The following is a 13,868-nucleotide window of genomic DNA, read 5'->3' on the forward strand; positions in this document are numbered from 1 at the left end:
CCAATTAGATAGTTTAGAAACATTTACAAAGTTACTGCACGAAAATCTCTTTATTTAGAATAATTTCTAAACATCTATATGATTCTTTTACTTTTACAAATATTTAAAAAAATTGTAGAAAATGGTAGATAAAGGTAGAATGGTGATTGCCCCCATAAATGTAGGTGCTAATCCGGCCCTTCTGTCTGCTTTTGTCTATCTTTAGACTTTACTGCAGGACACTGTTTGGTCCCTTGTGGAGAGCATTTTCCCCTATACTTCGCAATGATGTGTGAATTGCTTTCTTCCTAGCCCTCTGACCTATTTATAAAGATGTTACAAATAATGGTAGAAAATGGTAAGAAATTGTAAATAATTGTAGATAATGGTAGAATGCTGTTACCATTGTTTAGAAACTGTTAGAAATATCCTGTTCCACATGATGAATATTTCTAAAGTTTTAGAAAACCGGATGAATGTTTATAAAGTTGAAATCACATTCTAAATATTTCTAAAGGATCAAATCTCTCACACAAATAATTACAATAGATTGAAAGCATTTGTAAATTATGACAATAACAACCCTCTTGGTGACTTGGAATGGACTCTAATAGCTGAAAACTATAGCAAAATAAGTTTCCAAATTCAATTTGGCGCCGGAACGGAAACACAAATGTGCAAATAAGGCATTGATACCATATCACTTTGTTCTTTGTTAACAAAGTCTCCAATATTACACGGCGCAACTACTCTATTGTTCTCACGCAAGCCCTTCAACCGAAACTGAATTAAGTTATTTTAGTGCAAATGGTTATGTTGTATGTATACGGATAACGACGTGAAAAAAAGCGAATAGAACGTTCATTTGAGCAGCATTTTCAGTTTCTAAAACGAATGTCAGGTTCACTTATTGGTTAAAGAGCTAGTACAACAACATTGTATATTTTCTTAAGAGTCAGACGTTTCAGATAGCATCACTTATGTTTCATCAATGCCTGAGAATGAGTCTTAAGACAAGTGTTATCTATATAATGAAGTAAACAATTTTCTTCTTTATCTGTATCTATAAAGCCGGTAAAACCTACGTTAGGCGTTACACACCAGCTTCTTCGGACTTATTCTCAGTCATCAATGAAAGATAGGGGATGATATCTAAAACGTGTGACTCATCATAGAGTTGATCATGCTGCTTTATTTATTTTTAAAATGTTCTAAAACCTTTCACTGTTTCCTAGACACAGTGGATATCAACCCACTGCACCTAGGGCCTCAAAAGGTGCTTCAGTTACAAACAGTCATTGCATTAGAATCACTTGACTGACACAACGTGCCGTGTATTAATGGCCCTGCCTCATGACTAAGAAGAGGCAAAGTGCAACAGCAGCCATGTTCACCCACAGACTGAGACACGTCTGTCTCAGAGAGGAGGGTTGGCCACCTCGGTGACCCCTCTCCCGAACGTCACATTCATAGTTCGCCGTGAGGGAGTAGTTTGTGTAGGCTGAACCTAGAAGAGAACAGCAGTACCATTTCACATCAGCGTTATAAAATCAGCACTAAAATGTAAGTGATTGGTTTATTTCATTAAGAATATCACAGTTTTGTAGAGCGCGCAACGTACGCACTGAATTAAACTGGGAATACGATTGGTTGATGGAGTCATTTCCGTTATTTAACTTCATAATAATATTTTGAATCAATTATACTTATATACGACACTTTTAAGTGTTTAAAAGAGTTGTAGAGACAGAATTTACGATTATAGATAGGTAATAATAATAAAGATACATCTTATCTATACTATACTTAATACTGCGTTATTTTCTTTTACGGTAGCTTAATACGTTCATCAATATGAGAATTTGAAAAAATCGACAGTACAAATTTCAATTGTAAAGTAGATTAATGATAATGTCTTAGCTTGGGAAACGGTCGACCTAGATAACAATGTGTTTGAGGAGATCCACACATAGAGCACGTTTAAGGGCGAGTCACACTTATCCATACGACTATGCACTCTTTCTCAGTGTGAGTAATTAAACCTTACAGTCTTGCTTTACGAAGCATGCACTTTCTGTACACAACTAGGAAGGTACGCCTCACAGCCATGCTAAACAAACAAGCAATGTGTATCTGACTTACCTATGACGGTTCTCACGGATGTGTCTTTACAAGGCTGAACGGTGTCCAGAACTGCCGTGACACATTCCAAGAAATTCTCGTACTCACTGCACCGAGGAAGCAGAAAACAACCGAATTTAGTCGTTGGATCAATTGTGTCTTTTCAAACTAGAATTCTTTAAGTTTTCTTACTTAAACACAGGTGACGTATTCATTAAGGTAGGTTGTGTCAAGTATATATCAAATTACAGTTTAAGCCACAATGGTCAACCTTTTAAATAGTTATTCAGCTATGGAATTTTTGACAATGACTGCATTGTCGGTTCACCACTTATTTAAATCGATATTTACTTATAACATAGGTGATATCAGGCCTCTTGAGAGGGACACAGACGAAAACATGGATAATCTTTGTATATAAGTTGCAATAGATTCTTATATACTTCAAAACAGCTTTTAGGTTTCTTTAAGGTGCCCTGTTATGCTTTGGTCCTATTTCCAAAGCGTGGCCCGGCCGGACAGCTTGTTGGCACAAAAATATGATAGGAAAGACAACAAAATGCAAAAAGCGTAAATAATCACATGCTCCTAACCATATATTGTGTATTTTCTTGATATGCATTTTTTATTGTATTTTTCGTTGTCGCAAACAGCCCGGCCGGGCCACGGATTGGAAACGGGACTGAATCATTACCGACCTGCAGAAGATCTCCTCCGCGACGTTGTCCTTCATGTTGTTGGTGTAGTTGACGAAGACTGTTTCCATCGCGCTGATGCACCCCTCTATCACAGTCTGGTTCTGACGGGTGAGAGACTGCACACAGAACCTGCTCCGGTTCCGCAGGGCCACGTCTGTTACTGTATCAAATAAAATAAAATCTTAAAAGCAACCCAAGCAACATTAGGGCCAAAAAGGGAAATATAAAAAGATGATCTTTCTGGCGCTGACATTTTACTACCATTGTTCAGCACATTCGCATAATAAATTCTTACTTCCTACCATTATTACCTTCGCAAAGAAGATTATATTTTCTGTAGCGTTTGTGTGTCAAACTTTGTTTGTGGATGGACAGCAGATCTCAAGAAGGCCTGAATGGATTATTTTGATACATCGTATGTGAATATGTCTTGATTAGACCTGGAAATGGGTAGATTTTGAGTCCCCTAGCGGCTTGCTACGGTACTGCAGTGGAACTTTCGGTTTTGAGATCTCGTGTTCTGGACATGCCGTTGTTCTGATTTTTTTCTTATTCAGGCTGTCTGATAACAGGTGGGTTGTAGATGACTAATATATCACAGTAATCCCAGCACACAAAACGTCACGAAATATATTTTCACAAACTTTTGGCAGATTTGTACTGTTCTACATTTTTAAACTCACGACATTCAGTTCCACACCACAACAATGTCGTCATCACTGTTAGCAACAAAGTAGTGGCAGGCAAAATGCCAAATGGGATTTTGCAGACACAATTTGTTTTCGTTTTGTTGCGAAATCTGACTACTATGTTTATGTTTAAGTTTATGATCAAAATCTCAAGATTAAATACAATAAAATTCATGCTAAAACAATGGAAAGGTGTTCACGGCAGAAGGGGTCTTTGTCGTTGGTGTTGAGGTAAAGCGACCCCCTGCCGCCATGTTTGTCCGCGTGGAACCCCATCACAGAACATCTGCCAGCACAGTCATTACAGTCTCCAGCCTCGTAGTCGTCCAAGCTGAACACAGATAGAGACATTTGTTTATCTGTATAGAATTATTATTAGAAGGTAGCTTTGGTCATGAAAGCTTTGTACAAGCTTATATAAAATGTAGATTTGTCCATTAACCTATGGTAAGTAATATGGACGAATTCACATTTCTTACCCTTCTAGACAAACCTTCTAAGACATTGCATTACAAAAGCGAGACACCAAATCTGCTCACTAGAGTACTTTAATGTACACTATGCACAATAATTACTAAGTTATCAAATGATTCTCTCTTACCGCGAAAGCATACGATCGTATGAGTGGCAATTAACGCCCCCTTGCTACTTTAGGGTGTTAAGTTCGCTAGCTTCGACAGTAGGAAGATGCCACATTTTTGCATAACCTTGATACCATATGCAGGATATAAGGCGTCTGCCTGTTGTGTCCTGATCTTGTCTCCTTTTATACTTCGTACTTGCGCCCTCTCCAGTGCTCGTCTAGCTTAGTTTTAAACACGCCCAAAGCATTTTTGAGGCTTGAAAACTGGAATTATTCTAGTTGCTGTTATCTTTATAAAATTGACATTTAATGCCACATTTGCGTTCAGATTTCTTATCAAAAGTGCTCAAAAGTGGCATAAAAATAATCTACATTGAGGTTTCTAAGTCTCACTCGCCTTGCGCCCACCTCCGTCAAAACGTAGAAATGCAAAATACAACATAAAAGGTAAATATTTGACGGATATGCAGTCACTCTCTCATTGGTCGAACCGGTAATTGTAATGGACAGTCAGGATCAGTCTATTAGGGCTTTGATTTTATATCAGTTCTCACCACACAACGACATCGTATCTTTGATCATTTAATGTCGATATGTAATGGTATAGTGTTATTAAAACTTACTATGTGTAGGAACTACTAGAAATAGGAGGTTTTCTATTCAAGGGTCAAGCGTCATAAAATGCTTTGGGTTCCTTTAAATTGGTTAACGCTCTCCGCAGCAACAACTTTAGCAGGTAGGGAGTTCCAGCTTTAACAACCATTATAAACATGCAGTGATGAAAAAAGGGCGATACCATCCTCACCTGGAGCAGGGGTACGCCGTGAACTGACACGGGGAGTTGATGGACTCGGTAAACAGTTCTATAGCTCTGCTGTGGCTGCAGCTGAGGGCCCTCTTAGCCGCTACATCAGGGGGTAACAAAATAAGGAACTGCGAACTTCTTTTCATTCATTTATGGTTGAACCTTGACCAAAGTGTCTTTGGTTAATGCAGCATCATCATGTGTTGTTTTTGATGTTGCAAAAATATTTTTATAATGTAAAAAAAAAACATGACCAAAGGGTTCGGTGCCTACGTAAAATGCTGACTAACGCAAACCTTACACTCTACCTTTATATAACTCTGTGTCTGTGTCTTTATTTATACCCACGTGTACATTAACGCTTTATGTGTGAGTGAGTGAGTATATTAACGCTTTATGTGTGAGTGAGTGAGTATATTAACGTTTTATGTGTCAAGGCTAACCAAAAAAAAGAATTTTATCACAACATCAAAGATAACCACATGAAACGTAATATCAGCTTCCCACTCAAATCCCTGATTGAAGGAATGAATTACACAGCTTTTGTGCATAACTCTGTCAAATTGAATGTAATTAGGTTGTAGGTCGGTGCTGGTGACTTAGGAAGGCACCTAAACGATTACAAGATCACAGCACAGTCTCTCACCCTGAAACCCGTCCGAGAATATCTTAGACGGGATGCTCTCCGTGCCACAACCGGGCTGACGCGTACCGCCTTCTGGGTAAAAGTCAACGTCACCCACCGGCTGGTCAAGCCCAAAGCCTGCCGAGTACAAGACAAAAACGAAATCACGAAATTTTCAACTCAACACATTTTTTATCTTTTTTATCTTTTTATCTTTTCTATAACGCTTTTTTCATGCGTTATATGCTGCATGTATTTCAAAGCGATACTTTATTATTTAATTCCAAATCGACTTTTTTTTTAGTTTTGACAATTAGACAGCTTTTGATTAAGAAATTAAAGCATAATGCTACCATGAATTATGTCCTTTCAAGTATGAAATTATGTAACGTTTGAAGCAATATATATTACTTTTACTGACAGACCCACCTACAGTGAGAATACTGGAGCCATCTGTATGGATTATGTCCACAAACGCTGCGTCTTCTGGGTCGATTCTCACCAGCGGGTCCGTGTGCTCAAACAGCGGCTCCGCGGGATCCAGGCCTAGTGGGGATTTTATTTCAGAGAAAGATGAATAGGGTGCAAATAGTACGCTAATAGCTGTACCGCTCTCCTATAAAGTATAGCTTGCCGGTGACCAATTCAAACTAGATATATTGTTAGTGCCTGAACACAATCTTAATAAGGACAATGTATGTGTATCGTTACGTGACTTCGAAGAAAAACGCCAAATTAGCAACCAAGCAATAGAATAGATGAGAGACGTGACGTGACAGTACCGTTAGATTCATTTCGTGTCGTATGGGAAACTGGAATAGTGTGTAAGATTGTTTCTCAGAAGAATGTGCAGTTACCTGTAATCCTGGCCAGACTGCCCAGCCCATGTTTCACGTATCATGTTTTGTTTGTTTGTTTGAATTGCATACCCGGTAAACGGCATATAGGCGTAACACTACGCCACCGCGACGCCATGTATGACATATATGTACAACTAGTTACCTGTGTTCCTGCCAAGACTGCCCAGCCCATACCCCACGTACCATTCATGACATATATGTACATGTGATCCTGCCCAGCCTATGTCCCACGTACCATGTATAACATATATGTACATGTGATCCTGCCCAGCCTATGTCCCACGTACCATGTATAACATATATGTACATGTGATCCTGCCCAGCCTATGTCCCACGTACCATGTATAACATATATGTACATGTGATCCTGCCCAGCCTATGTCCCACGTACCATGTATAACATATATGTACATGTGATCCTGCCAAGCCTGTGTCCAATGTATGACATATATGTACAACCTATGATCCTGCCTAGACTGCCCAGTCCATGTCCCACGTACCATGTATGACAGATATGTACATACGAGGGGTGATCAAAAAGTCCTCGGCCTCACCTGGAAGCAATGGTTGTAACTCCCATTCTTGGATATAACTGTATACTATGACATCTTAAGACACTGCCCACAGAAATGCAAATTTTCATATTCATTAATTAGCGCGTGGCGCCCCTTGAAAATCAGCAGGTGTGAAGTAAAATCACAAAATGGACGCCACAGAGGTTCGTGCTGTTATCAAATATCTAAAGAAAAAGGGGATGACTCCCAGGCAAATCCACGAAGACATGGTCAAGACACTTGGTGAGGACTCCTCTTCTCATTCCACCGTAAAGAAGTGGGTTGCTAACTTTAAGCGAGGCAAGGAGAGCGCCAAAGACGACCCAAGGTCGGGACGCCCGAAAACAGCCACCACGAACAATCAAGTTGAAGATTTTATGATTGTAAATGACAGAAGTGTGACCATCCGACATATAGAGCATGCACTGGGCATCAGTTATGGCTCAGTTCAAAATGCAAGGTGGGTACCGCGAATGTTAACCAGCCATCAGAAGCTGAACAGGTTGGAAGTTTCCAGGACACTTTTGGCCCGTTTCCAGTCTAATCCGGCCAACTTCATCAAGAGGTTTGAGACCCAAGGTGAGACATGGGTTCACCACTTTGATCCAGAGTCAAAAGAACAGAGTAAAGAATGGACAAAGAATGGGTCGCAGCCACCCAAGAAGTTCAAGCGCGTGGCATCGGTCGGCAAGGTCATGGCCTCTGTTTTCTGGGACAGTGAGGGAGTCATCATGATTGACTACTTGCAAAAGGGTCAAACCATCAATGGAGAGTACTATGCTTTAGAACTGCGACAGCTAAAAGCAGCTATCATAGAGAAAAGGAGAGGAAAGCTCCGAGCTGGCGTGCTGTGTTGCTCCAGGACAATGCACCTGTTCACACAGCTCAGGTGTTAGTGGCAGCAGCGACCCAATGTGGCTTTGAACCTTACCCCATCCTCCCTATTCCCCTGACCTGGCACCGTCGGACTTCTACCTGTTTCCTTAACTGAAGTCCCACTTACGTGGGCACCGTTTCGAAACTGATGATGACGTCATCCATGCTGTTGAGGCCTATCTAGAGGCCCAAGATGCAACCTACTTCCAGCAGGGGGTAGCAATGCTGGAACATCGCTGGACCAAAGATATTGAAGTCAGAGGAGACTATGTTGAAAAATAGTGCAAGAAAAATTTTTGTTCAACGACGTTTTTTGAGAGAGGCTGAGGACTTTTTGATCACCCCTCGTATATAGACATATATGTACCTGTTATCCTGCCCAGACTGCCCAGTCTATGTCCCACGTACCCCGCGGTGTGCGCGCCCAAACTGTGCCCAATAATGTGCATCTGGGTCATGTCCGCTCGTGTCTGCATATCATCGGGAACAAACACAATTATATTTTTCTTAAATAATTTTGAACAAGATGTAATGTTGTCATTCATTAGAATTTGGCTATGGGTAATGGCTTAAGGACACAATAGCATTAAAATATTTACTGATCATTCAAATAAACTTTTAGACCGTAATTATATTCCTAGTATACATTTTTGCAATTATTTGATCATTTGCAATCGAATAGAATAAAGTAAAATAGAATCGATGAATATAAAAAAGAATGCAATAAAAAAGAATAGAACATCATAGAATAGAATAGAATAAAATGAAATAAGACTACAATAAAAACACTTGAACTTTTTAGAATCGAATAGAATCTAACTATCAAAAACAGAATAGAATATGTTTTATATAGTTCTAGTATTCCATGTGCTTACCCGGTTGTTGAGGTACCGGATAAGTCTCTCAGTCTCGGCGGCCACGACGCGGGTGTTGGCGGCCGCCTGTGTGTATGACCGGCTGGCTCCGTCCTTCCAGTCAACCACGATCACGTTATAATCACCCTGGTCAAAAAAACAGGAAACATTAAATCTCTTTGTTTTTCATCCTTTCGGTTGCCTATTGCAAGAATAACCAATGTAAATCTTTGACAAACTACGTGTATCTTTATCAATCGTTGGCTGACACAATAGAATAACTCGATGACAAAACGCATACGAAACAGTGAAGTTGGAGATGGCGGACTTCACTCCTTAATCCGTAATGCTTTCCTCGTAGGTGAGAAGCACACACACACACACACACACACACACACACACACACACACACACACACACGCGCACACACACACACAGACACACACACACACATACACACACACACACACACACTGACACACACACTGACACACAGTTGCCCATGGGCGTCAATTAATTTAAAAAAAAGATTCAGTGAATGACCTTCGATATAGAGGATTTGCATGTGAGACAATTTCAATAAACTGCCTAAATAACCGCTTTAGTGACTTCCAATTTTTAGCTTCAGAATGTCCTCACCTCTATAAGAAGTTCATCTGTCAAGTTGTAGACCCATGACCCGTGCCCGTTGCTCTGGAAACCGTGTATGATGAATTTCGTCTGTCTCCCTTCGTTAAAGGTGGAATTTTCCAGGAGATCGTCCCTTTCAGCCAGCAGTGTCTCCCTCTCCCGTGTCGTCGGGTTTTCTCGGGTGAAGAGCCCGAAAGTCGTGCCCACATCTGCTGGACTTTGCGGTAGGAGCGATAGAGGTCGCTGTGCACTAAAGAAAGGCGCGGCGTTGGAAAAGCATCCGAGGCCGTTGTAACATACCTCAAGGCCTTCCGCACATACGGAGAAATGACAAAATATCGTTAGACAGGTTACTACAGCAAAAACCTGGACAAGAATGAGCAAAGTTTCTACAACAGCATGGTAACGAGAGATTTTACATGTGTTAATATGTTTATTACAAAATCGTGCCCGATGTTACATTGCGTTACGTCACGATGTTACATTGTTCTCAACCCATATACGTTTTGAGAATAAACCTATAAAGCAGGCAAAAGAAAAGATTCATCTAACGAGAAAGGCAACATTTGAAATTTCTGATCATCCGGATGTAATATTAGGGCACCGAAAAAAAAGATACACATTATGGTACAAAAATGGCCCAAAATGGCCACAATTAGTCGTTTTATAGTTACATATTAAACAAACTGCTGATGGCTTAATAATTCCTGAAGGCATATGTCCAAGACACCCAAATACCAAATTCAGGTTATTTTATTGTAATACAATGTTACGGGAGGCAAAAATATACATTTTTGGCTAAAAGGCAAGTTCAAGATAAATAAAGAAAACACCTACTTTTCTTTATACATCTTATACCTTTTTTTGATTAGTTGTTGGCTAAAAGGCATGCCATATTCATGAAAAATGAAAGAAAAAGAAAAACACCTATTTTTTGTTAACCAAAGTTCAGGTCGCTTGGCACATGGCCGAATCACAGCAGATTTGAATAGATTTGAAGATTTGACAGAAGAAGAAGAAAATTTGAAGATTTGACAGAATAAAATAAGAAATATCAGGGAAAACATGATGATGACCCGACCTTCTCTATCTATGATATTTAGAAATTAAAACATGTAGTATAACCTTGTAAGGTCGACCAAAGTAAAGTAAGTAAGTATAACCATACCTTGCGCAGTTACTCTTGTAGTAGTCACGACCAGAACCAGCGCTATCCACCAGGGACCGGATGTACACGATGATGCCATCGTGTCAGCGTACACCACCTAAACACAAATCTCTGATTAGGGATTGCATCAAAACATTCTACAAGATGGCAATTGTTATGTTAGTACACGTACACAAATCGTTGATAAAACTCATCTATGCCTTACGAATTTGTACCGAAAGATGGCGCTGTGGAGCAGGCTTAGCTCCAACACAATTTTGCTTGCGGCATTGACCAATGATACAAAAGGTTGGAAAGAATTAAAATAGGCAAACTGCTGGAAAGTTCAAGAGAGTCAAGCTTGTACTTGTATTATGGACATGTGGACATATATGCACTGTGTGTTGCAACAAGAAAACCAATTGGTGGACGTACCAACTACCGAACATCTGAAACCTACTGAAAAAAAGGCCACAAATTGCTTATCATCAAAACTGACCAGTAATGATCACCTCGGGGTTATTATAAGGTTAATCTTGAAAGGAAGTGCATGTCCTAATTTTAAAAGTTGGCCCCACTCACGGAATTATACCATTGAATAACCTGAATGGTTGAACATGACTTGTATTGTAGGGGCCACAGAAACGTGGTCAATGTACAGGGTGGTCGGTTGCCTTGGCACCAGCGAGTTCAAGGTCGGGTTTCGTGTCAGAGACCTTTTGTTTGTGTGACCTTCGTGCCTTAGTGTCTGTATCGACACACCAGTGTATCCTGCTCCATTACATGTGATATATATATATTATAAGCCAAAAGCATTGGTAGAGGCAGTATGACTGCGGTGATATTTATCTCTAATGTTTCATTTTATTTAAAGCCTGACTGAACTTTGTTTGAAAGGTGGGGGGAGGGGGCTTGTTGTTTTCCAAGGCCATGTTGATAATATAGGCATTACCATGTACGTTTAATCAATGAAGGGGGATAATGGCAAACGTGTCGAACATTGCGCGTTAAAGATTTAAGACTGGGAAAAGTTACGGCAGGTCTGTGCTTTCAGAAATGCCAACTTGATCTAAAAAAATGAAACTACAACCATTTGCGATAGCAACATTGCTGAATCGAATCTTCGAGTTCATTGCGTAACCCCTCTGTTACACGTGTGGCACTGTTAGACCAACACCATGCATTCATCAGATGAAGAAAAAAATACAACTTAAGCCAGCAATCTTGTCAAAGTTGGTGCTTAATCGCTTATTGATACAACCTTCGTGCTTGGCTAATGCTACCGTCCTATCCGGGGATCGACGGGCTGTTTGCGAAAACTAGAAATAGAAAAATAACAAAAATGCATATAAAAAAAAATACAAGATATGGTTGGGAGTAATCTTTTCATGTTTTATGTCATTCGTTGACTTTTGCATATCTTTCTTATCATTTCCACAAGCTTCGGATTGGGAATGGGACTGTAGCATAAATTAGACATGCTTTCTCGAACAGGCCTCGTTATCTACGCCCAGATCCTTGACCCACGTTATGAGTTTCATTGTTGTCGGGGAAAAGGCTCATCAGACAAAACTGCCAATATACATCCATTAGCTTACAAAAAGGCACAATGCTATATTGCAGAGACGGCACGGCTTTATGAAATAGGTCAAAATAATTCAGGTGAACGAATACAACATGGGTTTCGTGCCCCCCCCCAACACACACCAAAATTATCATTTTTTTTATAATACTGCTTATAACCGATAGATGTACTTTCAGCTATGTTTTATAGTTAACAGTGTCGAGATATGCTTTCAAAACCGAACTATCATAAACGTGTGTGTGTGTGTGTGTTTGTGTGTGTGTGTGTGTGTGTGTGTGTGTGTGTGCGTGTGTCTGTGTTTGTGTACATGAAGAAGAAAAACTTAATTGCGCGGCTATTGGAGCAGGTACAAAGTATGGCAACAACAGTAAACATAGAACAAGACATACGTTTGGAATAAAACTGTTCACTACAACAAAATTACTATCTTAGGTTTTACATGATTCAAGTTGGGCTTATTTTGAGTATCATTTTTTTTTCCAATAGCAAAACAATCTTTTAGATATTCGCCTATTTTAACATTGTATGAATTGTTAGATTTATATATATATATTTTTTTTTACTCTAGATGGGGGAAGACCTTGTATAAGCCATCATGGCTTTCTGCTTCCCCCAGCACGTGTATTTTTTTGTTCTATTCTTTTCAATTATGTACTACAAACTGATTTTGATATGTGCAAATAAATCAAATCAAAATCAATCAAAATCAATCAGTCATTGCTTAGGTTGATTTGAAAATCAGTGAAGAAATGATAAAACGATTCCTTAGAAAGTAAAGATCCTGTCAATTTGAAGCGTCACGTTAAGATATTTTAGGCGGGAGCCGTACCTTTGTTTACCCGCCCAACGAGACGAGCGTCACGCCCCTTAAGTCTCAAACGTGTTCAAGCAAACAAAAAAAGAAATAACTGCGGTAGAAACGTCACAATATTTTGCACAGCTTTCCGAGGAAAGGTAACATCTCAGAATATCCGTTCAATAATACACAAGATAAACTTAGCAGTGGTAAAATGTGAAATCGTAATAGCTCAGGCTTAACAAAAAAGGTCAGGTGGCATATATCCCTAATCTTTCCACGAAAACAAATGTGTAGCTCATTAAAAATCCTATTTATTGGCACTTTTACCGTCATAAAAGATACCGAAACGTGTTAGATGATAGTGTAAGTATAATAGATTAAGAAAATGCATTAAAATTAGTGAGACAAGTACATACAGTTATGTCTTGTTTGTCGACGAAGTCGGTGTGTCAGCCAACTGTTCACTGTCCGACTGTACAGAACAACTAAACTGGGTGTCAAGCCTATTAATACACCCCTAGGTGTTTAGCATATTTATACCTTCTATTAATAGGATACGTCAACGTCACTCTAAACGACCATTATGATTGGTAAAAAAATCACGTCAGTCGCAGCCATTGGCCATGATGTCAGATCACACCACCACTAATTATCTACGACGTCAGATGTTATTTTGTATGATAGAATATTTAAGATTTTCCGTACCAGCCGGTGTCAGTACCGGGTAATTGGACAATTAGCTGAAGGTCATCTAGGTCCTAAAACGAGAGTTCAACAACCCGGTATACAAATGGTGTAGCAAACCTTGTAAACACTTCAATGATGACTTTGTTTCCATCCCGATTCGTCTTGATTGGCAACCTCGCTGCGATCCCGCTACGAAGTAACCTTTGACAGAACACTCAACGAATTTCACAGATAAAAAACGAATCTATTAACGCACCGTGTGTTGTCATTTCAATCATACTTTTAAGGTTGGCATGATATTCCAATTATGAAGTCAATTGTTACACAAATTATGAAAAGCGTATTTTCAAGATACAGCAAAGCAGTAAAATGTGTG

The 13,868-nt window shown here is 39.6% G+C and overlaps 1 protein-coding gene across 1 annotated transcript; it reads right to left on the bottom strand.

Annotated features, from left to right (window-relative positions):
- Positions 1 to 1,316: 1,316 nt before the first annotated feature.
- On the bottom strand, positions 1,317 to 13,314 carry LOC136425825 (pancreatic triacylglycerol lipase-like). The gene is made up of 12 exons (XM_066414764.1): positions 13,222 to 13,314; positions 10,443 to 10,539; positions 9,284 to 9,582; positions 8,666 to 8,791; positions 8,158 to 8,260; positions 5,930 to 6,046; positions 5,522 to 5,638; positions 4,876 to 4,975; positions 3,688 to 3,818; positions 2,799 to 2,958; positions 2,122 to 2,207; positions 1,317 to 1,486 (listed from the first exon to the last, which is right to left on the bottom strand). The coding sequence occupies exons 2-12, from the start codon at positions 10,519 to 10,521 to the stop codon at positions 1,317 to 1,319; spliced, it is 1,488 nt and encodes a 495-aa protein (XP_066270861.1). The 5' UTR covers positions 10,522 to 10,539; positions 13,222 to 13,314.
- Positions 13,315 to 13,868: the final 554 nt, after the last annotated feature.

The sequence above is a fragment of the Branchiostoma lanceolatum genome, chromosome 19, assembly GCF_035083965.1.
Source record: "Branchiostoma lanceolatum isolate klBraLanc5 chromosome 19, klBraLanc5.hap2, whole genome shotgun sequence".
In the NCBI taxonomy this organism is placed as follows: Eukaryota; Metazoa; Chordata; class Leptocardii; order Amphioxiformes; family Branchiostomatidae; genus Branchiostoma; species Branchiostoma lanceolatum.